We start from the raw sequence: 24,531 nt of genomic DNA, 5'->3' as shown, positions 1-24,531 counted from the left end.
GTACGAAGGGCGCCCCTGTATTCAGTACGAAGGGCGCCCCTGTATTCAGTACGAAGGGCGCCCCTGTATTCAGTACGAAGGGCGCCCCTGTATTCAGTACGAAGGGCGCCCCTGTATTCAGTACGAAGGGCGCCCCTGTATTCAGTACGAAGGGCGCCCCTGTATTCAGTACAAAGGGCGCCGCTGTATTCAGTACAAAGGGCGCCCCTGTATTCAGTACGAAGGGCGCCCCTGTATTCAGTACGAAGGGCGCCCCTGTATTCAGTACGAAGGGCGCCCCTGTATTCAGTACGAAGGACGCCCCTGTATTCAGTACGAAGGACGCCCCTGTATTCAGTATTGAGGCCCCCTTTACGAAGCTCCTCCTCCTCCTCCTTGTCTTTAGAATCACTTTGTATGGATTCTGTTTCAGCCGTCACATCCTGGAGACTTTATAAAACGTTTGAAAGGGCCCCTGTGATCTCAAAAAAGTGTCTCCTCTCTCAGTGCAGCTGGTACAGCAGAGTGCAACCATTAGCCCGCCCCCCCCTGCAACACCACGCCTCTAGAGGAGATGGATGTTCAGGACCTCCCTCCTCACCTCCCCTCCCCTCACCTTTGCACTCTCGGGGGTCCGGGCTGCGTGCCGACAGTCTCCAGGAAGAGGGAGACGGCCTTGTGCACCTCGTTCATGCCGACCCAGCGCAGCACCTCCTCCAGGAAGCCCAGGGTGAAGGGGTGGTTGTGTCTCCGCCAGCCGTGACTGCGAGTGGGCACCCCGCCTGGCAAGGGCAGCACAATGAGAGAAAAACTGACACACAACACACTGCACCAGTACCACGAGGGACGTGACAGCCTGTTTCATTTCCCAAGCCTTTACACAGCAGGATTTGCTAGGATTAGAAGTTTTTCACCTTGTCATTTTTCTAACTGATCAACGATTAAAAAATACCACATGCATGAGAATCCTGCTGCTTTTTATGATGCACGGCAACATGTGTGTGAGACGACATGTGCTCAACATTGAAGTGACTAAGGAAGACACTGTGAATGAATATTGACTACAATCACATGACACTACACCCATCCTGCTGATTCAACTCTACAGCTGCCCTCTAGATTTGACAAGCAGAAATCTGATAATCATTAAAATACGAACACCTGGAAATGTTTAAACTCCAAGCTAGAAACACCCCAAGCACCGGTACTTGACCAAATGTACAAAACAAGTTATCAGCCAAACAAAGAAATCTGCAAAAGGGAGCACGTCATAAAAACAGAGGCTAACTCTTTATTGCAACAGAAAACAGTAACAAATAAAAAGAAAGAAAAAAAAAGGTTAGCTCCTGTTTTGTGTAACGTGGCCCCTTTGCAGGCATCGCATCTTTATGTAGCTGATTTATTCGAACACGACAGTCTCTGTTCTTGTGACATGTATTTGGTCACGGTTGTATTTTGGTCATGCTTTAGACCACATGTTTTACTTTATCAATACTTTGCTTGATAGCCAGGCCAGCCAGCCCCCCTCCCCCTCCCCAGTAGCCAAGGTGGTAATTAAACTTATATTTTAAAACACGGAAAGCATTTTAAAAAAAATTAATATTAGTTCAAAGTTTGCATTCCCTTGTCCATCTTGGTCCCTACAAGCAAGCCAGCTTTATGCAGGTCCGTCTTCATTTACTAGGCTGTACATTTCGGTGTTCATGTGGTGATAGGGTGTCTAGATCTCTAGCAAGTAGAATGGCATTCATTCAGTGTCAGTCCCTGCGCTGACACACTGCGATCTTACTGTGCATCCTCCACAGGATGTAGAGCGGGGGCCAGTGGTCCACGTCAGGGCTCAGGGTATCCCACATGAGTCGAACCCGCACAGCACAGCTCTCGTCAGGGGAGGTCTGGGAAGAAACGACCCGGGTCAGCTCAGAAATCAGCAGCACCACAGAACACAAGCTCCTCAGCCAGCTCCAGGCACTGCACCCCAACCCCACAGCTCTGGCCAAAAGTTTTGCATCGCCCTATAATAACACATTTTGCTTCACAAAGTCGAATGAAACCTGCTGAATAATGTTATGATAACATATTGAATTACATACCACTTTGTAGTTTTCCACATACTTAATGAAAAACTGACAATTGAAAAATGTGACATTGAAGTCTAACATTCTGAAATACTGTACTACTAGTATGGCTTCCGGTAGACTTTTGTGATATCATTTTGTAGTGTTTTGATTACAGGATTATAATAAAAGATCTCCATTATGTTAATGTATTTATTTATTTATTTAAATCCTAAAAGTCTAGGTGATGCAAAACTTTTTGCCACTGCTGTAGTATAACCATAGTATTGTAATTGCACTGCAGCATTGAACACTATTAAGAGGAACGGTAGTTATCAGTGAAGCGCGAGACTGCCAGACTCCATACAGCAGGGATAGTTTATGTGTTTTCAGGGTATTGGCACAGGAAAAGTAAAATCAGCCAAAAACACCATTTCACTTTTAATTTGTAGATCCCAACACTCTTAGGTGAATTTATGTTCCTATTTTTGTGTCATAGTATACCAGAATCTAAATCATTAATGTAGATTAGGAATGGCAGAGGACCTAATACTGATCCCTGTGGTACACCACTGGTTACCTCTCTCCATTTTGAGGTTTCTCCTCTAATCAGTACTTTCTGTTTTCTACATGTTAACCACTCCCTAATCCATGTGCATGCATTTCCTTGAATCCCTACTGCATTCAGTTTGAGAATTAATCTTTTATGCTTGACTGTCAAAAGCTTTCTGGAAATCTAAATAAACCATGCCGTATGCTTTGAGTACGTTGATATACAGCCGTCCCGGGGCGCTGTGAGGCACAAGACGAAGTCGAGTGCCTCCAACCCCCGAGAAGTATACAGAACTATATTCAACGTATACTAAGTTTTCTACTAACTTGGCTTGTGTTTTTCAGGCATAATAAATGCAGATCAAAATGCATGAAAAACACAAGCCAAGTTAGTAGAAACAATTGGGGCAACCTTGACCCCCACTGCTTTTACAGTTGTGCCTATTTGCTTTGTGCTGGGCAAGGCTGCCCCAATGGTTTCTTGAAAGTTGGTTTGTGTTTGAAATCTCCACTTTAAATGGCTGTGTGTTTATTTCAGATTGTAAATGCACTGCAGCATTGAACCCTATTGTAAGCTGGGAGCCTGGCTCTGGAGGTGGGGAGCAGTGCCAGCAGCCCCCCTGTACTCACCTGTGTGAGCTGGGAGCCAGGCTGCGAGGTGGAGAGCAGTGCCAGCAGCCCCCCTGTACTCACCTGTGTGAGCTGGGAGCCAGGCTGCGAGGTGGAGAGCAGTGCCAGCAGCGCCCCTGTACTCACACAGGTGAGCTGGGAGCCTGGCTGTGGAGGTGTGGAGCAGTGCCAGCATCCCCCCCTTACACCCCTATGTTCCCTGTGTTACCTGTGTGAGCTGGGAGCCAGGCTGCGAGGTGGAGAGCAGTGCCAGCAGCCCCCCTGTACTCACCTGTGTGAGCTGGGGGCCAGGCTGCGAGGTGGAGAGCAGTGCCAGCAGCCCCCCTGTACTCACCTGTGTGAGCTGGGAGCCTGGCTCTGGAGGTGTGGAGCAGTGCCAGCAGCCCCCCTGTACTCACCTGTGTGAGCTGGGAGCCAGGCTGCGAGGTGGAGAGCAGTGCCAGCTGCCCCCCCCCGTACCCCCCTATGTTCCCTGTGTTACCTGTGTGAGCTGGGAGCCAGGCTGCGAGGTGGAGAGCAGTGCCAGCAGATTGCTGGGCAGCCCCAGGCGCTGGAAGTACCACACCAGGTTCCAGTAGATGATGGGGTGGCTGTCAATGAGCTGCGGCTGGGCCAGCACCCCGTCACCCTCGTTTTCCAGCAGACTCTCCAGCTCCTTGCGCAGGACCAGCGGGCTCAGGTACGCCACCGTCACCCCCTGGGTGGGGCCCCCCGCGTTGCTGGGCACCTGGGGGGGTGCAGGAGACAGGGGGCTCAGAACTGACACTTTATATTGTTTACAAGTTCTTAAACAGTCAATATTGTGTTCTCTTGATTCAGGTAGAGATTCTCATACACTCAACAACTAAAGATTCTTTAGAAGGTAAATCAAGCTCTCTACAGGTGAGGGTCATTGGTGTTGGGCTAATTTACCATTCCAAGTGAAGAAACCGCAGCTTGGATTTGTGTGGATCGCTGTTCTCCACAGAGTAAGAAAAGCAGCGATCGTCACAAACCCAAGCAGCTGTTTCTTCAATCATTTCACTCTGAATGGTAAATTAGCCCGACCGACACCACTGACCCTAACCTGATTTCTGTGGAGAGCTCAATCAGAATAATTAAACAACCAGTCTGTGCAGTGCTAGTGTACAGCGTGACACGGGCTGTGCAGGCACCTGGGTTATCAGAGTAATTCTCTTTAGCATGAGTCACGGCTTGGTTTGCGGGTCAGCACTGCAGTACTATTACTAGCTCAACTTCAATTGTTTGTGGAACTCTAGTCACGTTCTACAAAATTAATAACTATCTAAGCGTGGGTCTCTCTTTACCTCTAACCACCGCAGTAACACTTGGAAAAAACTTGCCTCCGCCCCTTTTCTAAAGAAATGAACTGCCTGCTTCAAGCTGATTCTGAGCTACTGTGCAAGGGGGACAGCGGTGAGGCCGGATGGGTACACACCGACGCCATGGAGCTCCCGTCAGACAGGCGGCTGCTGCAGTCCGAGGCAGAGTCCTCCTCGCTCAGCCCATTGAGAAAGCAGTCCTGAGCAGCAGGGGGCTCCACAGCGCTGTCAGAGACCAGGGAGATCTCAGCACTCGACGATCCCTTCACAGAACTGCAACCAAACACAGTAACAGCGCGCTGTAAAACCAGTACGAAGACCCCCGTTAAAGAGACAGTCCCACTTTCCTATCGACGGCAATGTAAACGTCTCCTCCATGACTAATGTCACACTTGAATTAATTAGGGGGGCTGCAGCTGACAATTATTCCATAAATCTCACCTGTTGTGCACTTCCGACCATTGTATAGGTCTCAAATATCCGGGTTTGAAAGAAATATGTAATGTAGCAGACATGCATTTGTATTTAAAAAAATGATATCTGGTACTATACTAGGGTAAAGAAATCTCTGTTTGCAGGCCTTGATTTTAGGCAGACTTGCACTTCTTTGGTCACGGGTTGACCTAGGAAGTGAACCTGTAACACATTTCTTGGAAGGCGAGGCAAGCAAACTGAGAACTGTTTGTAAACCAGGAGGATATGTGATAATAGTTTCTGTGTAATTGCAGGAAGATGCAGAGTGTCTGTGGGAAGGCGCAGGGGGGGTCCTGTGGGAAGGCGCAGGGGGGGGGCCTGTGGGAAGGCATGGGGGGGTCCTGTGGGAAGGCACTAGGGGGGGCCTGTGGGAAGGCACTAGGGGGTACCTGGGCACTGGCGGTTGGGCACTGAACTCCACGTTGAGCAGAGGGACGAAGCTGCCAGAGCAGTAGGGGCAGCTAGAGTTGAGATTGGAGTCGTCGGAGGTCCAGCCAGCCATGATCTCCTCATCGTACACCAGAGAGTTACAACTGCGACACAACGAACAGCTCGACATCAGCACCTGAGAGACAGAGAGAGAGAGAGAGACACAGACACAGACACACGCACACAGTGAGGGACAAAGAAGAGACACGGGGTGTCAGTTTAAACTTCAGTGCAGTGCACAGCTACTTAATGTTTACCCCTTCACTGTGCATTTATACTAAACTCAGGTAGACATATCAAACAAACAGACCAATACCTGGTCTCTATCTCAATTGAAGCCACACCTATGACATACAAAGCTATGGATATTTAAACTTTCTGTAACAGTATGAATCACCCTCACCTCCATTCCCGGCACCTCCTGGCTGGAATCGGACGACTTCCTGGGGTGAAAGGTCAGGGGGGTGGAGTCGGATACTTCCAAGTCGCATCCAGCAGACAGGGAGCTCTGCGACAGACACAGGATGAGAACAGACGTGAGGCTAATGCACCGGGACAGGGAGACGAGAGCGATGCAATACCAGCGACACTACACCCATGAGAAGGGCTGCAACGATACACACCACCATGGGGGGCTTACAGGATGCATACAAAGATCAAATGATCCTTTAATGAGGGACTATCTTGTTAAAGAGACACACATTAAATGGAATAAGGAGAGAAAGTATTCAACTATAAAAAATACATTTATTCTTCATACAAGAAAAACAGGAGTTGTACAGTACACTGGCTCCCTCAAGTAATTTACATTGAAACAGCGGTTGTACAGTAAGTGGGCTCCCTCATTGGTTAATGTGTATCTACTGCCTCTTCCTAAGCCCACACACAGCAGACACTAAAGCTGAATTCTGACCCTTTCAATTAAGAGCTTGCCATTTAAAAGGCATGAAATCGTATTTAACTATTTCAGCACTGAGCAGAATTTGCATTTCAGTTTAAATGTTCTGTGTTTGCGTGCATGTGGAGGGTCCTACCTCGGAGGCTGCAGTGGACAGCCGCTCCTTGGCCCTCAGCAGCTTGTCCGTGACGTGGCCCCTGCGGGACTGCCTGTGCTCGGAGCCGCTGTGCTGCCGGTCCTCCATGCTGGCTGTGTGGCACACTGTGCCCCGGTGCTTGGTCGGACTGAGGAGCTTCTGCAGCTTTCCCGCCAGGCCCCGCCCCGGCGACGGAACGTGGTTACAGTTTTCATCAACCACCTTCTTCCCACGGCCCCCCCTGCCGCTCTCCAGCTCCAGCAAGTGCCGCCTGCAAGGGGGGGCAGAATTTCACAGGGTTTTTTTTGTGGGGGGGGGGGATAAGAAAATCAGCTATCTGATGGGGGGTGGGGTGGGGATATTAAATTTAAAAAAAATCACACCTCAGAAAACACATATTTAAAGAATTCTGAAAAAGAAAATCAAGTAAAAGCACCATTAGGAGGAAACATTTAAAAAAAAACAGCTACCGTATCTGGGAGATCTTAATAAGTAAATGTTAAAAAAAAAAGGTATCTGAAAAGACTGACTCAGTAAAATAATAATAATAAAAACATTATATATATATATATATATATATATATATATATATATATATATATATATATATAATGTATATTTATTTTACACACACAGTGCTCCCTCGCTATAAGGCTCTCGGTTATAACGCGCCTCGGATATAATGCTCTGACAGCCCCCAATTTCCTATACTAGTGATTCATGCAATATTTCTATAGTAAATACATTGCCGGTGTTGTTCAAACTGTAAACAACTTCTCAGTCTAATTTCAGTTTCTGTCTCTCCCTTTTGATACAGTATCTAAACTGAAGAAAAGCTGCGCTGGCACTTTATAACACAGACATCTTATTCAGCATTCGTTTTATAACTAAATCAATATTAGGTCATATTATGTGGTTATCTTTCCTAATGTATTTACTTTTTTGCTGCGAGAGAAGCTCGGGAGATGCTTCGCTTCAGCCCTGCTCTGGCAGTCAAACCTGGGGCGAGCCCATTCCCTCTTCCCCTCTCCCAACCTGTTCTCCTTCTCGTCTGTTGCTTCAAACTGAACTCCTAACCGCCGTTTAGCCAGGCTATTTATAGTTTAAAAACTGCTAATTAAAATGATCCACGAGTGAGAAAGTTACCTTTTTTATTGTAAAAAATATAGCGTTGATTACATGGTGCTTTATGCATGGTTAATTCACGGAAAGTTACATTTTTGCTTCACTATACGTGCATTGTAGAGAGGGAGTTATTTTATTTTGTATTTTAGTCAGGTGTGTGTTGTGTGTCCCGCGGCGCCCCCCACCCCCTCTCCCGTTTATAACGCTCTTCGGTTTGGACATTCGTATTGCCTGTCCCAAGACCCGCGTTATAGTGAGGGAGCACTGTGTGTGTGTGTGTGTGTGTGTGTGTGTGTGTGTGTGTGTGTGTGTGTGTGTGTCTATATATATAAAAAGAAAGAATATCAGTCAATGCTAAACGGGGTCTACCATCATAAACATTCAGTAAAACTTTAACTTTCAAATAAGGTCTAAAAAATACTGTTTCAGTGAAATGCATTCAAATTTTTTAAACAGTGAACAGGTGAAAGTTTTTTTTTTACTTATTTTTTTTTATTATATTTATATAAAGGCAGACTGGAACACCATTTTTCTTTTCAATTGAAATCTCCAGTGAATCTTTTCAAATGGATTAAAGATCGAGGCCTACCTGCCTCCCTGCTTGCCTGGGTCTCCAGGCTGGCAGCTGTAGCTCCTCTCTCGGCCTTCTGTCTCAGCGAAGTCCCTGGAGAAGGTGGAGAGGCACACCTCGCTGCGCTGCAGCATCCGGCCACTGGGGGGCTTATGAGAGGCGCCGCTGTCCTTGCCGGGGGTGCCCAGACCCTTCAGGGTGGCCCTCCGGAGGTCCTTGGATTCTACAAAGGGAAACAAAGCTTATTATGGGGTGTGAAATGGAGAACACATTTATACACAGTTAATGGATTTACATGTAGACAAAAACAGTTGACACAGTTAATACGGACATTCGCTTATTATAGAGACACAAGTTACAAGCCAAATCTTTTTATCAGTTGTTCTTTATCCTCTTGGTGTTGACAGGATTTGATTAAGATGCATGTACCTTTACTAGATTACATTCTTTGAAACCGTTTACCACTTCTTTATGGTTCTGGTTTACTCCCACTCAAGGGTTCATGTGTGTTTTCTTTTTTTTTTGGTTGCAAAAAGTAACTCTATATTCATAACATGTACCAAAAAGATAATGCTTTCCTGTTCCGTGAACTGCATGACAAGTGTAGGGTAACGAAATATTTTAGGATTCGACGAGTAAGAGAATTAATAGTTTTCTACACCCCAAAACAGTGAAAAACGAGTGCTCTTAACAACAGTGTCGTCGCTCCTGTTGCACAGACTAGTTGGCGCGCCGCTGGTATTGTTCAAATCAATAAGACACCAAACACCGATCCACAAGCAGAGGAGAACCTGAAGCATATATGAGAGCTGCTGTAGATCAAGGGCAGTACATTAGGTCTAGAAACAAATTATTAATAAAATAATAATAATAAACCCCTGCTCCGACTCACGCCAATATAAAGCCATCTGCAGCCCCAAACGTATCAGACCTCTGTTCAGTTACCTCTAACAGAACCGACATGCTGTGAAACTACCAAACCACCTGAAATCCTGGATGCAACACAGTTTGCAGATTTCATTAAGATCTGAATCAACTATTCGAAACAAACAGTAAATCAGAACTGTTTGCACAGAAGAAAAATATCCGAACAGAAATCTTTGACAAATGCATTGATTATGAATGTACCTTCAGAGGTAAGGCCACACCTGTATTGCAGCACATTTTATTTACCGTTTAAACACAGACAGCCTTGGGTAAAGTAATTCATAGTAGTACTTAAATAAATGATTTGCCTAAAAACCCTCCTCCATGTGGAAGACTCAGTAGATAGTTGAGAACACCTCCCCTCCCCACAGTGACACTCACTCTCCATGTGGAAGACTCAGTAGCTAGTTGAGAACACCTCCCCTCCCCACAGTGACACTCACTCTCCATGTGGAAGACTCAGTAGCTAGTTGAGAACACCTCCCCTCCCCACAGTGACACTCACTCTCCATGTGGCCTCGCATGCTGCTCAGGCTGTTGCTCTTGATCAGGGGGCCGCTCAGGGATTCGTGGCTGGAGTCGTCACTCAGCCCGCTCCAGCTTGACTGGCGAATAAGACTGCACTGGGGGTGTGCCTTCGAGGCTCGATCCACCACGATATCTGAGGAGAAACCAGATGGGATGAAGACCTGAAGCATGCAAGAATGCTGCCGAGCGAGAGGGGGACATGCTGGCATCTGCCAGTCTCCTTGAACTAAAAATGTAAAGGATTCCAGTGATTCAGCATCAACATGGCTAGGTAACCCATTCCACACCCTCACCCTCTGTGTGAGGAAAGGTCTCCTACAATCTGTCCTCAGTCTACCACCACCAAATTCCCAACTGTGTCCTCTGGTCCTGGTTTCTGTGCCTAAGTATTGCTTAGGGTTTGTCACCTGTGTAAGATTGTAAAGACTTCAAAAGCAAGTCTTCAGTCTTCACAGCTCATTCCTTTAAGCCCTGGGATTAGTCTGCCTGCTCTTCGCAGGACTCTCTGCAGGGCTATAATGTCCCTTAGGTACTGTGGTGCCCGGAACTGAACATGTTATTCTAAGTGCAGTCTCACCATTATACAACCTCATCACTGTAGAATGCCCTTCACAAGTCAATTAGCTGTTCTCTAGATGCATGTAAATCTATATCCCATCTGTCAGGGACATGCACCTTTTATAGGGCGTACCTGGGGGGTTATTGTATGCCATCCTCTGTTGCTGCTGCCACTGTTTGATTGGCTGCCGGAAATGGGCCACGGCCAGCACCACGTTGCGCAGTTTGGCCCATCGCAGACGGACACCCTGATTAGTGGACGGCCATTTGCTCTCCAGCACCGCCTGTAGGACAGTGGAGGAAAGGCACCCAGCATGAAATTACATCATCATAGCCCTTCAGTTCCAGTAAAATTAAGTTCCGATTCAATTTCCTTTAAAACTACCTGGCACTTTATTATCAAAACATGCAATAAGCACGACTCAGAAAATAGCAAGGGGAATTCAAGTAAAGAACCCTACATTTAAATATGTCATGGTTTAATAATTCACAAGGTTGGTTATTTCACTGTTAGGCAGCAATGTTGACAGTAAATTGTACAAATCATGTATTTTGCTGTGTAACAGCCCCTCACTAATTCACTTTTTTCAATATATACTTTTAATTTTTTCGATGTGTCAGTCAGATAAATAGACGTGTGCAACACAGGCTAGATCAAAGACATGTGCTCCACTGTGAGCCATCACTCTTCCCTTTGCATTGCTGGCAATGCACATCTCTGCTTCAGTCCTGGCAATCTCCACGGCAGATATGCAGAGCTCCCCCCCCCCCGTCCCGCCTCCATGCCCAGTGCTTCAGTGTCGGTGTGTCTCTCGGATGCAGCGGCCCGGGACTCACCTTGTTGTAGTAGCCGTATGTGATGGTGTTGGGAGTGATGCCGGCCCTCTTCATCTCCAGCAGCACTCTGACAGCCAGGACTGGCTGACCGTACTGACCACAGAGCTGCATCAGGATCCGGTAGCACACCTGCAGGCATACGGACACTGCAATCAGGATCTGGCTATCCCAGGGGGATCAGCATTAGCAGGGCAGGTTCTCCTAATACACCCCTCAGTCCCATGATTACTCAGACAAAAGCTGTACTTACAGCAGGCATTGGATCAAGTTCACTCAGCAATGCTGGACCCTGATGGCTGCTTTCAAGACAATAATGCACCCGGCCACCAGACTTGAAAGTTTTGAGGAGCATGACATCTTCTATAGCCACCCTAATCTCCAGATCTCAATCTAATTCAGCATGTTTGGAATGAGCTTGAAAGCATTTGTCATCACAATAAGATGCAATTGTCACTAATATTTCAGGCAATTGGCAAGCTCTATTGGAAAGAGGCGTGACAGTGTGTGTGTGGAGCAGGAGCCAGAGTAGCAGGGACAATCCTGCTGGTCAGGCTGCTTCAGGAGGCATCAGAGTGAATCAGCAATGGCAAGAGACAGCTGTGGAGCTGGGGCCTCAAACAGGGACGGACAGAGAGGATTGTCTAACCTGAAATATTAAAGACTGAATGGATTAATATGCTTTAGCAGTGTTTATTGGTTAAAAGCCAAAATCAGAAACACTAATTATGACTGTTTCAGAGTCTCCCGAGCAAGTGTTTTCACAACTGAGCAAGCGGTTCTAGGGAGGGGGTCCAGGGATGTGGGGGCGGGGCCAGGGAGGGGCATGGGGGTGTGGCTCACCTCGTCAGGCAGCACCACCTTCCTTGTCTCCATGTGCTTCAGCACCTCGTAGGCAGTCTGCAGCACGCGCACCTTGGAGCTCTCGGCTTGCACGAAGACGGGCAGGTATATGAACCACAGCCCGTAGCAGTGCCCCAGCAGACACTTGGACCACATCTCGGGAACTGCAGAGTACTTCTGAGCTCTCTTCTGTGCCAGCTTGATCTCCTGCAGACACGGGGAAGTCATTATTAGTGCGGCGCAACACCCCCAGTCTGGTTTTAAAGCGGTTCCAGCCTCCAGCCAGCGTTCCCCCTTTACAATGCTGTAGCTGGGATAGAAATTTAATGATTCACAGCGTATCCATGAAAAGCGATGCTTTCTTTCCATGACATATCGTAATACCGGTCTGTATCGTTTGTATCGGGATACAAGACCACAGCACAGATTATAGTTCACCAAATGGGTCTTGAATAAAGAATAATACATGTGTTTTATAGTTGGTATGAATACATAGTCTCCCTCACACACTTCATTTTTGTCTTTTAACACTAGAACCGCCACGGCAGTCATTTAGACAGTTTTCATTTTTAGAATTTAAATAAGTCGCGTGTGTTAAAGATCCGTGGTTGTCTGTTCTTGACTTTTCATAAATACATGTATTAAATACCCTGACGCCGTTTGAAAGGCAAAATCGTAAAAATAAAAAAAAAGTTATAAGCACTTCTACCAAGAACTGCCAAAAGAATTCATTTTGACGGCTTATTACAATACATGCTTTTACTGTTAGCATAACCTACAATACGCTATTCTTTATATGTATACAAGCCAGTTTGTTATCTCTGCCTCCGCTGAGTTTACAGCAGTATGTATTGAATAGAATATTGCTCTTGAAGTCTAGGTATGTGTTATCCAAATCTCTATTGTAACCCTATCAATTCCTTGCAGAACTGCCGTCTGGCTGTCTACGTGAGCATATATAGTCTGCTGTATTATAATATTACTATTACAAGAATTTTTTGAGAAATCTTTATTCGGGATCTACAGTTACGAGCTCCTCTATCGTGCACTGAATGAAAGTTGCCGGTGGAAACGCATTATAGGGGTGCGTGGGGTCATACCTCGGTTCCGCAGTATAAAGAGCTGCCTTATAAAGGGGGAGCCGTGTACCCCCATACTTCTAATATAATTTAACCACTCTTTGGTTAAAAATGCTGTATTTGAATTGAACTGAATTGAATTGTATTGTATTGTATCAAATGACTCTCTCCCGATATCCATGTGTTTGGATAGAGGAGCGGGCATGCAGTACCTGCTTTGTCCTGCGGGGGGCAGGGCTGCTGGGGGCGCTGCCTCGGGCCTGGACCTTGAGCAGATCCTGGGGCTGGTCGAACAGCTCCATCCTGAGGGAAGGGAACACATCGTACCTGCAACAGAAACACAGACACCCTGTTGAACTGATCTCTGTACCTCCAGCATTGAAATCACTAAGGTGGGTGGGGGCCAGTGGCACTGGAATCATTTTTAAAGTGGGGGTGCTGAAAGCCATTGAACAAAACTGTAACCCCTGTATATGATGGAAGCCATGCAAAGCACCCCTAGTTCTAGTGCCCCTGGGGGGGATGGGGAGTGCGTGAAAGTCTCTTTAGTGTCCTTCAATGTTTTTAATAAGTAAAATGCCAAATGGTCTTAATATAATATATGCAGGGATGGAAATAAGACTCCCATTGCATCACAGTTTGATCCATTTCTGGTTTCACTATGAGTCGAATAAGACACACCTGAGTTAGAAAAGCACAGCTACGTATCTTAAACGCACGCACCGCAATTTACATTTAAATTCCAAAAACGGTCAAAATGACCGCCTTGGTCGTTCTGGTGTGTTAAAGGAATTATGAAATGCCAGGTGCTACCTGTAGAGGGCAGGGCACTCCGAGCCGTCAGGCCCCTGTGGCTCCTCAGGGGGCATGATGAACACGGTGCGCTCCCCGCTGTGCGCTTCATCCAGGTCAATGAGGCGCACCTGCCCCGGCTTCTCTACATCCACCTGCAAGAGACAGAGAGGGAGGGAAACAAGGGGTCAAACCCCGAGTGCACACAAGGAATCGAGCGGCTGTTCAAATGCTTTTTATTATTAGTTATTTGGCAGTCGCCGTTATCCAAGGCGACTTACAGGTGTTTAATTACAGTATAGTTTACAGAAAGTGCAAATAATACTAAAATACAATATGAGATAGGATGCAACAAGTTAGGATTATAAAAAGTTATATCTACAACTACATATTAGTAGTGCAATAGTGCAAAGATAGTGCATCAGCTGAGGATCCAGGAACGTGGTTTCGTGCTCCTCATTGCAAAAAATAAGAAGTTGGCATAGTTTGTATTTGTGGAACACAAGTCACTTGTACTTAAAGGGCGAAGACTGGTAAGAGGTTAAAAAAATCATTAACCTTGTATGTCTTGTTTCACTTTTGAGTCTTTAAAAAGTTTCAGTTTGGCAAAGGTTCGTAGCCACAAGCCCTGCTGCCAATAACCATTTCAACTAGCCTGGGTTCAGTATCCCCGCAAGGGCTTCATGAGTCATCAAGGTGGGTCTATCAATGAGAGCTCCACGAATAGATAGGGTTACCATACGACTCCATGAAAGCTGGACAGCTCAGGCTTTTCAACTCACACCCCAAGGCATTCTGGTATGTTTTACTCGTCTCAGGTACCTTTCAAAGCAGGAGTATGTAATGGGCTGTGATTTGAAAAGCCTGAACTGTCCCAGTGTTCATGGACTCATATGGAAGCCCTAACTAACAATCTAAGCAGAAGCAATGATATAGAATGATGGACAGCACACACACACACGCACGCACACACACGCAGGGATATTAAATCACGTAAGAAACGTCGATGGAGTTTCCCCTTAAAACATGACAAAGTAAAAATGTATTTCCTCGCACATGCCAGCTTACCTTCTCCACACACCCGTCGAAGAACTCGAGGCAGACGTGCCGGTCGCTGACGAAGGAGCACTCCTCGATGAACTGAGTGAACATCTGAGTGCGGGTGAGCAGAGAGAACACCTTCTGATGAGTGCGCTCTCGAGACTTCAGGAACCCTGAGAGAGACGGAGAGGAGCACAGTGAAGCAGGGCACCCAGCCAGCGATGCACCCCCCCACCCCCAAAACCTTCACAGCAATGCACACACCCCCAAAACCAGAGCCTTCACAGCAATGCACACCCCCCCCAAAACCAGAGCCTTCACAGCAATGCACACCTCCCCCCAAACCAGAGCCTTCACAGCAATGCACACCTCCCCCAAAACCAGAGCCTTTAGAGCAATGCACACCTCCCCCAAAACCAGAGCCTTTAGAGCAATGCACACCTCCCCCAAAACCAGAGCCTTTAGAGCAATGCACACCTCCCCCAAAACCAGAGCCTTTAGAGCAATGCACACCTCCCCCAAAACCAGAGCCTTTAGAGCAATGCACACCTCCCCCCCCAAACCAGAGCCTTTAGAGCAATGCACACCTCCCCCAAAACCAGAGCCTTTAGAGCAATGCACACCTCCCCCAAAACCAGAGCCTTTAGAGCAATGCACACCTCCCCCAAAACCAGAGCCTTCACAGCAATGCACACCTCCCCCAAAACCAGAGCCTTCACAGCAATGCACCCACCCAAAACCAGAGCCTTCACAGCAATGCACACCTCCCCCAAAACCAGAAGCTCAGGTGTGTCTTATTTAACTCGGAGTAAAGCCAGGAGTGGATCAAACTGCTATGTAACGGGAGTCTTATTTTCATCCCTGCTGTAGCACTGCATAGTACTGCAATTACACTGCAGCATTTCTTATTAACTGTACTGGAGCTGCGCCCCCCTGCATTTTCATTAATATACCAGGAATGGGTCAAACTGCTGTGCAAGGAGAATCTTATTTCCATCCTTGCAATCGGAAAACTGTTTGAGTAAAAGTTGATTTATGATTCTTATAAATATATCAAAACCACCTGGACTATGTTTCTAAATACACCCCTGCAACCCCTGGCTCTTACGATCAGTGGTTGCGGATTCCCACTGTTGTTGCTAACAATAAATTCTTTCCCTGCATGAAAACACAACTTCGCTGTATTAGTAGAAGCCTGCTGTGGGCTGAAAGGAAAACTTTGTGAGAAACTTGCTTCAGGGTCCCTCAGTACAGAACACATTCAGTGCAGAATTCACAACACTGTGTTAGAAACACTGGAGACACCGTGCAGCACACTCTCCAGCGCCTCTCTAGCATTGCAGCGGCTGGGATTGCCTTCACTGTGCTACTGAACAAAGAGATCATTCTTCTCTTTCCCAGACTGGAAGCAATTCCATCAATGCACCGCTATTCCTGGTGTAGCACCAATATCAGAGAGAAGCAGACGGATGGTTTGCAGGTTCAAAACTGTAAGTGTGGCACAGGTACAGAGATATCTATGCTCATGCAGACTAGCGTTTCAACTGCGTTAGTAAATAACACATTGATGACCCCCCTTCCCCCTTGCGATGGGGAGCAGGTAGGACCCCTCAGCAGGCACACAGACCCCCTCTCCCCCCCTCACACTCACCCTGCAGGTTGAAGAGGGAGCTGGAGTCGGTGGTCCGGTCCGAGGGGGCCTGTGTGATGGGGAGCAGGTAGGAGCGGTACCCCCGCAGCAGGCAGCTCATGAAACGCAGGAAGGCCTCCTGGATCTCCAGCTCCAGCTGCTTGCGGCGCCCGTAGATCAGATCATAATCCGTGAGCAGGAACTCCAGAGTAGCCTCCTCCAGAGCAGGGGTGTACACTGAGAGAGCAGGGTGAGAGGCAGGGGAGGGGGGGGGGAAGAGAGAGAGGGAGAGGCAGGATGAGAAAAGGGGAGGCAGAGAAGGGGGGTTGTGGGAAGAGATGGGGGAAAAGTAAAGAGAAGAGAAAGAAGAAGAGAATAAGAACATAAGAACATAAGAAAGTTTACAAACGAGAGGAGGCCATTCAGCCCATCGTTTGGTTGTTAGTATCTTATTGATCCCAGAATCTCATCAAGCAGCTTCTTGAAGGATCCCAGGGTGTCTGCTTCAACAACATTACAATTGTCAAATCCATTTCTCTCAGGAGGGTGCATTATTGAGACCGTCCAGTCTGGCTAATCAAAGTCTAACTAATGCATCAACCTTCAAAAAGAGGAGTTTTACCTTTATTTAAGCTTAAGACTTTAGAAGTGTACAGATACATTAAAGTATAATAATGAGGAGAGATGTATTCCACATAGTAATGCGTCGTGTTACTCTGAACCCCTCTAACCCCAGCACTAGCAGTGGATCTCACTGACTCTCTCCAGTCTAACCCCCAGCACTAGCAATGGATCTCACTGACTCTCTCCAGTCTAACCCCCAGCACTAGCAATGGATCCCACTGACTCTCTCCAGTCTAACCCCAGCACTAGCAGTGGATCTCAGACTCTCTCCACTCACTCTTCTCCAGTTGCTGGTGGAGTGTCCCCAGCGTGTGCAGCAGCGCTTTACATGGTTTCCGAGGCAACGCCCGCCATGACAGCACCTTCTTATCCTCATTCCTGCACAGGAATACAAAACAGGTGTTAGTGATAGCAAAGTACAGACAGCCACCACCCCCCCCCCCCCCCCCCCCACCCCGATTCTACTAGGACTCGGTACAGGGAGAGTGGAACTTTTTAACCCTGTACAGAGTCCCAGTCTAGTCCCTCTCTATTCAGCCCCCCTGCCCCCCCTCCCTCTATCTCCAGCCCCAGCTGCACTCACTGGAAGATGGTGTTGGTGTCCAGGTCCACACAGATGACATCGTTGGGGGGGTCGTAGAGGTCGAAGTAGCTGGAGTGGATGCCCACGATGAAGGGCATGGGTGCGCACAGCACGTCTGCCAGGGTCAGGGGGCACAGGGGGATGTAGGGGCACTGCCAGCGCAGGGGGAAGGTCATCTGGAGGGGGGGGGGGGCAGAGGGGCATGGTCAGGAGAGAACAGGTTTATTCCAGGTGTCTGGACACTTTAACAATATCCCTGAAACTCTGGGCTGGTGTCTAACTCTGTATGTATATTCATGCAATCCAGTCATGTGGTCCTAAATCTGAAGGCAACGGAACGCCACTAAAATTTACTTTTTTTTTTTTAAAACAAGAATTATTATACAAAATTGTATTTGTACACTGAACTTCTACTAACACATATAATAGGTAATGTATATCTCATTTCTACAAGTATTTCCGCAGTCATAGTCGATGCGCTGTCTGTGTCAGTATTTTAACTACTTCTTTAAGAAGGCTTCCTAATGCTCTTTTCATTGCATCAAGAGGACTACTGACTGAATCTGACAGTTGTGTGGGAGATGCGAGTCATGTGACCTAGCTTGTCTATTCTGCAAATTTCAGCTCAACTACACCGCAGATGTATTTCCATCTCTGACTGAACCTCGACAAAAATAGCACAACACCTGGTTTAATCGCTTAGCATTAAGTGCACACAGTATAATCCAGCCGTCACTTTTCATGTTACTATCTAAAGAGACACCGGTTGTCTTGATATATTTAACAATGGGCAGCAGTGTGGAGTAGTGGTTAGGGCTCTGGACTCTTGACCGGAGGGTCGTGGGTTCAATCCCAGGTGGGGGACACTGCTGCTGTACCCTTGAGCAAGGTACTTTACCTAGATTGCTCCAGTAAAAACCCATCTGTATAAATGGGTAACTGTATGTAAAAATAATGTGTAAAAAATAATGTAATTGTATGTAAAAATAATGTGATATCTTGTAACAATTGTAAGTCGTCCTGGATAAGGGTGCCTGCTAAGAAATAAATAATAATAATAATAATAATAATAATAATAATAATAATAATAATAATAATGGGAAGAAGACTCCTATTGCACAGCTGCTTCACCCATTCCAGGTTTGAATATGTGTTTGATTAGCCCCAGTGTTAACAGGTAAACTAAACTCCCAGCAAAACCAGGAAGTGATAAAAAATGCAATGCAATAGGACTCTTATTTCCATCCCCGAGATCAGACATGGGGTTTATTATAATTCTGATTACAATTACAGTAGCATTGTTTGTTGAAATGACAACGACAATGACATTTTGTTGCTTTACAGTTACAAATATGCTGCAGTAATTACAATTATAAATAACAAGTATACTAAAATGTAACAAACAACTACCCAAATTAACATGTTCACTCTATTTATTCTAAATAACCAATGATCAAGCCTGGAAAGGTGTGTAATTGAACTGCAATTCGTCAATTATACGCTATAACTACAAATCCAAAGGTGCGCCAAGGGTCAATTACAATTCCATTGTAATTGCAGTTCATTTAGAATTGCACAAGTACACTGCTGACTGAGCCCAGGAGTGACCCTAAAACCTGTCTTCCCTTGTTCAAGGTGCAAGCACCTTTTATAGTGAAGGGTGCATGCGGCAGAGATGCATGGCTCTTTGACAGAACTAGCTTCTTTGAAGTTTGCCCACTGATGATGGGAATGAGAATGTAGAGATGGGAGCCCAGCTAACAAGACTGAAGTTTCTGCAGGTATCAGGCTTTTAAAAGACTGTCACCCACACCTGTGGTGGCTTTGACAGACTCACTGAGAGCAGAAACTGACCCAAGACTGTGACAGCTACTGGAATCAGGCTGATCTTTGGGATGCAAATTGACCATTTGTGAAACTGCAACAATGTTAAAAGATTGTAATAACTGTGTTTTAAAGAATATTAAGCCAGCAGAAAAACTATTGCAGAGAAGGGAGAACAGGCAGCACCTAATGTTAGAAATAAGTTTGTCTGTGTTAACCTTGAGAGGAAGAGGCAAATTAGTTCTTGGAAACTGGCTGACTTATGACATGGAGTTTCCTTAAATGAGCGCTATAGGTGCAGAAGACTCGAACCTTGGCAGAAACAGGCATCTCATTTAATTAACTTGAAAATGAGGTCATAGTTTTTACTCTATTTAGTATTAAGGAACTCCATGGTACCAAGGAATAATAATATCAGTTCAAAAGTTCACCTCACATACTTTGGAAATGAGCGAGGGGTGGAACATGAGATTATAACCAATTAATTTAAGAAAAGGAGTTACCAGGGTTTTCTGAATGTATTGTTCTCTCAGAAAGAAGAGCTGTCAAGGCAGATTCATGTTTGGAGTTAATTAAGACTTTGACAGATGAAGCGGAGCAAAGGTTCTATAAAAGCAGAGGTAAAGCCCCATTCAAGTATCATTCGACTTGCTAACTACACGTGGCGTGGTCCACCCTCTGAGGATCTCTGATCAAGCTGCTTGCTGATTGATCGTATTCAGAAGTCTTCGATGACAGCTCTTGTTTTTACATTATATTCTACTAAACTTCCATATATTGAAGCATTGCTATAAGGTACAGGAATTATATATTAGCTGTAGAGAGTGATACATTGGATGCTTTAGGATTTAGCGATGGGCGCTTTAGCATTTTGCATGGCATTTTCCAAAACATCTCTGTGTCCTCCTTAAACGCCTCCCCGGAGTTTAAGAGTGTGCTTAGAGTATATATATATATATACACACACACACACACACACACACACACATACATACAGGGCCTTGCATAAGTATTGACCCCCCTTGGACTTACAACCTAGAATTAAAATGGATTTAATTAGGATTTTTGGTCACTGATCTACACAAAATAGTCCATAAAGTGGGGATAAAAATCTACATATTTTTCAAAATTATTTACAAATAAAAAACTGAAAAGTCTTTATTGCATAAGTATTCACCCCCTTTGCTGTGACACCCCTAAATAAGCTCTGGTGCAACCAATTGCCTTCAGAAGTCACATAATTAGTTGAATGGAGTCCACCTGTGTGCAATTAAAGTGTCACATGATCTCAGATTAAATATACCTGTTTCTGGAAGGCCCCAGAGTTTGTTAAAGAGCATATCTAAACAAACAACATCATGAAGACCAAGGAGCTATCAAAACAAGTCAGGGATAAAGTTCTGGAGAAGCACCAATCAGGGTTGGGTTATAAAAAAATATCCCAAACTTTGAACATCCCCCGGAGCACCGTTAAATCCATTATTAAAAAATGGAAAGAATATGGCACAACCGCGACTCTGCCTAGAGAAGGCCGTCCACCAAAACTCAGTGACCAGGTAAGGAGGGCATTAGTCAGAGAAGCAACCAAGAGGTCAATGGTAACTCTGAAGGAGCTGGAGAGATCCACAGCTGAGATGGGAGAAACCGTCCATGGGACAACTATAACCCGGACGCTCCACAAAGCTGGGCTTTATGGAAGAGTGGTGAGAAGAAAGCCATTGCTGAAAAAAAACCATATCAAATCCCGTTTGGATTTTGCCTAAAGGCATGTGGGAGACACAGCAAACATGTGGAAAAAGGTTCTCTGGTCTGATGAGACCAAAACTGAACTTTTTGGCATTAGCGCAAAACGCTATGTGTGGAGCAAAGCCAACACTGCTCATCACCCTGAGAACACCATCCCCACGGTGAAGCATGGTGGCAGCATCATGTTATGGGGATGCTTTTCATCGTCAGGGACTGGGAAACTGGTCAGGATTGAGGGCAAGATGGATGGAAAACCTGTTTCAGTCTGCAAGAGACCTGGGACTGGGGCGGAGGGTCACCTTCCAGCACGACAATTACCCTAAACTACACTGGAGTGGTTTAAAAACAAGAACCTGAATGTCTTAGAATCACCCAGACCTCAATCCGATTGAGAATATGTGGCAAGACTTGAAAATTGCTGTTTACCAACGGTCCCCATCCAACTTGACAGAGCTTGAGCAATTTTGCCAAGAAGAATGGGCAAAAATTGCAGGATCCAGATGTGCAAAGCTGGTAGAGACTTATCAAAAAAGACTCACAGCTGTAATTGCTGCCAAAGGTGCTTCTACCAAGTATTGACTCAGGGGGGTGAATACTTATGCAATTTAATTAACTTTTGTGTCACAATAAAAAATATTTTGCACCTTCAAAGTGTTAAGTATGTTGTGTTAATCAAATGGTAAAAATCCCAATTAAATCCATTTTAATTCCAGGTTGTAACACTACAAAATGTGGAAAAGTCCAAGGGGGGTGAATACTTATGCAATGCACTGCATATATATATATATATATATATAGATATAGATATAGATATAGATATAGATATATAGATAAACGTAGGCCGTGGAATCTGACACTGTGGTATGTGGCACGCTGTCAGTGTATTGGGACTCAGAGACAAGGGTCAGTATGATATAATTACAACTCCGTAGGTGTGCCAAGGTTCAAGTACATTAATGACAGGGCTAGGGCTGTGCCTGTGCTATGCGGGACTCAGAGACAAGGTTCAAGTACATTAATGACAGGGCTGTGTGGAACTCACAGAGACGAGGTTCAAGTACATTAATGACAGTGTAGTGCCTGTGCTGTGTGGGACTCAGAGACGAGGTTCAAGTACATTAATGACAGGGCTGTGCCTGCGCTGTGTTGAACTCACAGAGACGAGGTTCAAGTACATTAATGACAGGGCTGTGCCTGCGCTGTGTGGAACTCACAGAGACGAGGGCCTCGCCCACGCTAGTCAGCACGTCCGGTCTCAGTGAGTGCAGCAGCAGCTTGCTCTCGCTCAGCACAGCCAGCAGCAGAGAGGCAGCGTTCTCTGGGCCCAGGTTCTGGAGCAGCTTCACGAAACTAGCTCCACTAGAGATGGTATGGGAGAGGGAAGAAATGATGATATATGAGAGAGAGAGAGAGAGAGAGAGACACTGACTTTTAACACAACTTTTAGTCTTCTAAATACTTTTTAAAAAATTTAACAAAAAACAAAAAAGACAATTTTCTCAAATCAAAAAACAGTACAACATACCGCATGAATAAGTAAAACCACAAAAAAAGCAAAACTGCAATTTAAAACCTTTAAAAACAGCAGGACTAGCTCATTATTTTGCAGCTCACACAGAGAAGTATCTACAGACCACACATGATTTCCATTACATGAGAGTAGATGTTAAAACTTCATGATGATTTGAGACTCGGCTCTCGCCAAGATAAAGCACCAACTAAGACGCAGCTTTACAGTAAACTAATGTGATCCATCTGTGTTTCCATCCGTTTTCGACGCTCCCCCCGACTCCACTGTCTGACCCTTCCTCTACCACTCTATTCACCCAGAGTCTCGTCACTAACAAAAACTAACAAAAATCACTAACAAAAATCACCACGGCTCGATTCATATGAGACATAGACTTTACATTATTACACCCTGCCAGTACACAGTCCTCTCCACAGACACCTACTCTTCTGTCACTACCTTAATCCCATGTCTGCAGGACAGGGACTCAAAAGAAAATGGGGGCCATAATGGCCCTAAGCGTTAGAAGACCACAGAGTGCATACAAAACTAATTAAGAACAGTGCACACAAAAGACTAAAACAGTGCGTGAACGTTAAAATACAGAGAGATACTCACAGCGTCTCACTCAACCACTCTCCCAAAACCTACCACTCCCAGCATGCACCATGAGTGTGAGAGAGAGACACACGAGAGAGAGAGAGGGGAGAGGAGAGATGTGTGTGTGTGAGAGAGAGAGAGAGAGAGAGAGAAGACAGGATAGAGAGACAGTGAGAGGAGATAGGTGAGGAGACATGAGAGATGTGAGAGCGAGACAGAGGAGAGAGACAGAGAGAGAGATAGATAGGCAAGGAGAGAGAAGAGAGAGGAGAGAGACACTCCCAGGCATCCAGTGAGATCTCAGGACAGCATTGTGCTGCAGCCCTTACCTGAGAGGCAGCGGTGAAGACACTGGTTGGCACAGCAGCAGGTTGTCGTAGGGGGAGAGCTTGGAGATGAGAAGAGAAGAGAGAGAAAATCAGTTACACGAGATGCATCCATCAATCCTGACTCACTCTTTACATGATGCATCACAGCAGAGGTGTGCATTGTTTGTATAGTCCAAAAGCACAACATAGCACATAACACTTCACCAAATGGTTCTTGAATGAAAGAAAAGGGCATTTTATAGTTCTGAATACAAGGGATACCATTGCGTAGTAGCTTCACCCAATCCAGGTTTTACTACAAGCTTGATGAGCTACAGTGTAGAGGTAACAAGGTCAGGTGAGTCTTTTTAAAAACATAGTAAAACCAGGACTGGATCAAACTGCAACGCAATGGCAGTCTTATTTCTGTCCCTGTTGTCTCTGCGTCATGCAGACTGATTGAACTTCTACCTCTGTTTTTTAAGCTTGTTTCCATCTCCGTCTTAGCAAAATAGCCCATCAGTACATGATCATTTGATCTCATCATGCATCATACATGCTGCCCCATCAGGACCATATCTGGAAGATGGTGTGAGGCAGCCCCTTGAACATTATGGAAGTGGTGCACTGGGGTTTCAGATGTGGCATCGCCAGGCTCCTACCTGCACCAGTATGCGGGGTCTCTGTGGAGAGGGGAAGGGCACATTGTGCATGAAGCTGGAGATGTGCCTGTGAGGAACAACATTGAAACACACAGTTAATGAGCAGATACTATCACTGCTACTGGAACCAATACCCTCCATTCAATCTCAATGCGATGGGTTGATTCCTTTCCAGCAGAATTTTACTGGTCATTTAAAAGTGACACTGCTAATTGGGGGAGCATCCTTTCTCTTAGGGGGTGAGGGAGTGAGCAGTTCGGTCTCCATGC

At 45.8% G+C, this 24,531-nt stretch overlaps 1 protein-coding gene across 2 annotated transcripts in view; it reads right to left on the bottom strand.

The window, feature by feature from the left end:
• LOC117970220 (DENN domain-containing protein 4B-like) overlaps positions 1-24,531 on the bottom strand; it is a 55,321-nt gene that overhangs the window by 6,006 nt on the left and 24,784 nt on the right. For both annotated transcript variants that reach the window (XM_059006439.1, XM_059006438.1), the window contains exons 7-27: positions 24,263-24,329; positions 23,622-23,680; positions 22,397-22,541; positions 17,613-17,788; positions 17,307-17,407; positions 16,427-16,642; positions 14,803-14,948; positions 13,756-13,889; positions 13,155-13,269; positions 11,864-12,070; positions 11,024-11,152; positions 10,320-10,470; positions 9,606-9,761; positions 8,192-8,396; positions 6,478-6,748; positions 5,847-5,951; positions 5,404-5,579; positions 4,657-4,813; positions 3,700-3,945; positions 1,769-1,874; positions 596-761 (exon numbers count right to left, since the gene is read on the bottom strand). In XM_059006439.1, the coding sequence (XP_058862422.1) occupies positions 596-761; positions 1,769-1,874; positions 3,700-3,945; positions 4,657-4,813; positions 5,404-5,579; positions 5,847-5,951; positions 6,478-6,748; positions 8,192-8,396; positions 9,606-9,761; positions 10,320-10,470; positions 11,024-11,152; positions 11,864-12,070; positions 13,155-13,269; positions 13,756-13,889; positions 14,803-14,948; positions 16,427-16,642; positions 17,307-17,407; positions 17,613-17,788; positions 22,397-22,541; positions 23,622-23,680; positions 24,263-24,329 (3,234 nt within the window). The remainder of the gene's footprint in view (positions 1-595; positions 762-1,768; positions 1,875-3,699; positions 3,946-4,656; positions 4,814-5,403; positions 5,580-5,846; positions 5,952-6,477; positions 6,749-8,191; positions 8,397-9,605; positions 9,762-10,319; positions 10,471-11,023; positions 11,153-11,863; positions 12,071-13,154; positions 13,270-13,755; positions 13,890-14,802; positions 14,949-16,426; positions 16,643-17,306; positions 17,408-17,612; positions 17,789-22,396; positions 22,542-23,621; positions 23,681-24,262; positions 24,330-24,531) is intronic.

The sequence above is a fragment of the Acipenser ruthenus genome, chromosome 32, assembly GCF_902713425.1.
Source record: "Acipenser ruthenus chromosome 32, fAciRut3.2 maternal haplotype, whole genome shotgun sequence".
NCBI lineage: Eukaryota > Metazoa > Chordata > Actinopteri > Acipenseriformes > Acipenseridae > Acipenser > Acipenser ruthenus.
This window is presented reverse-complemented; position numbering and strand designations above follow the sequence as displayed.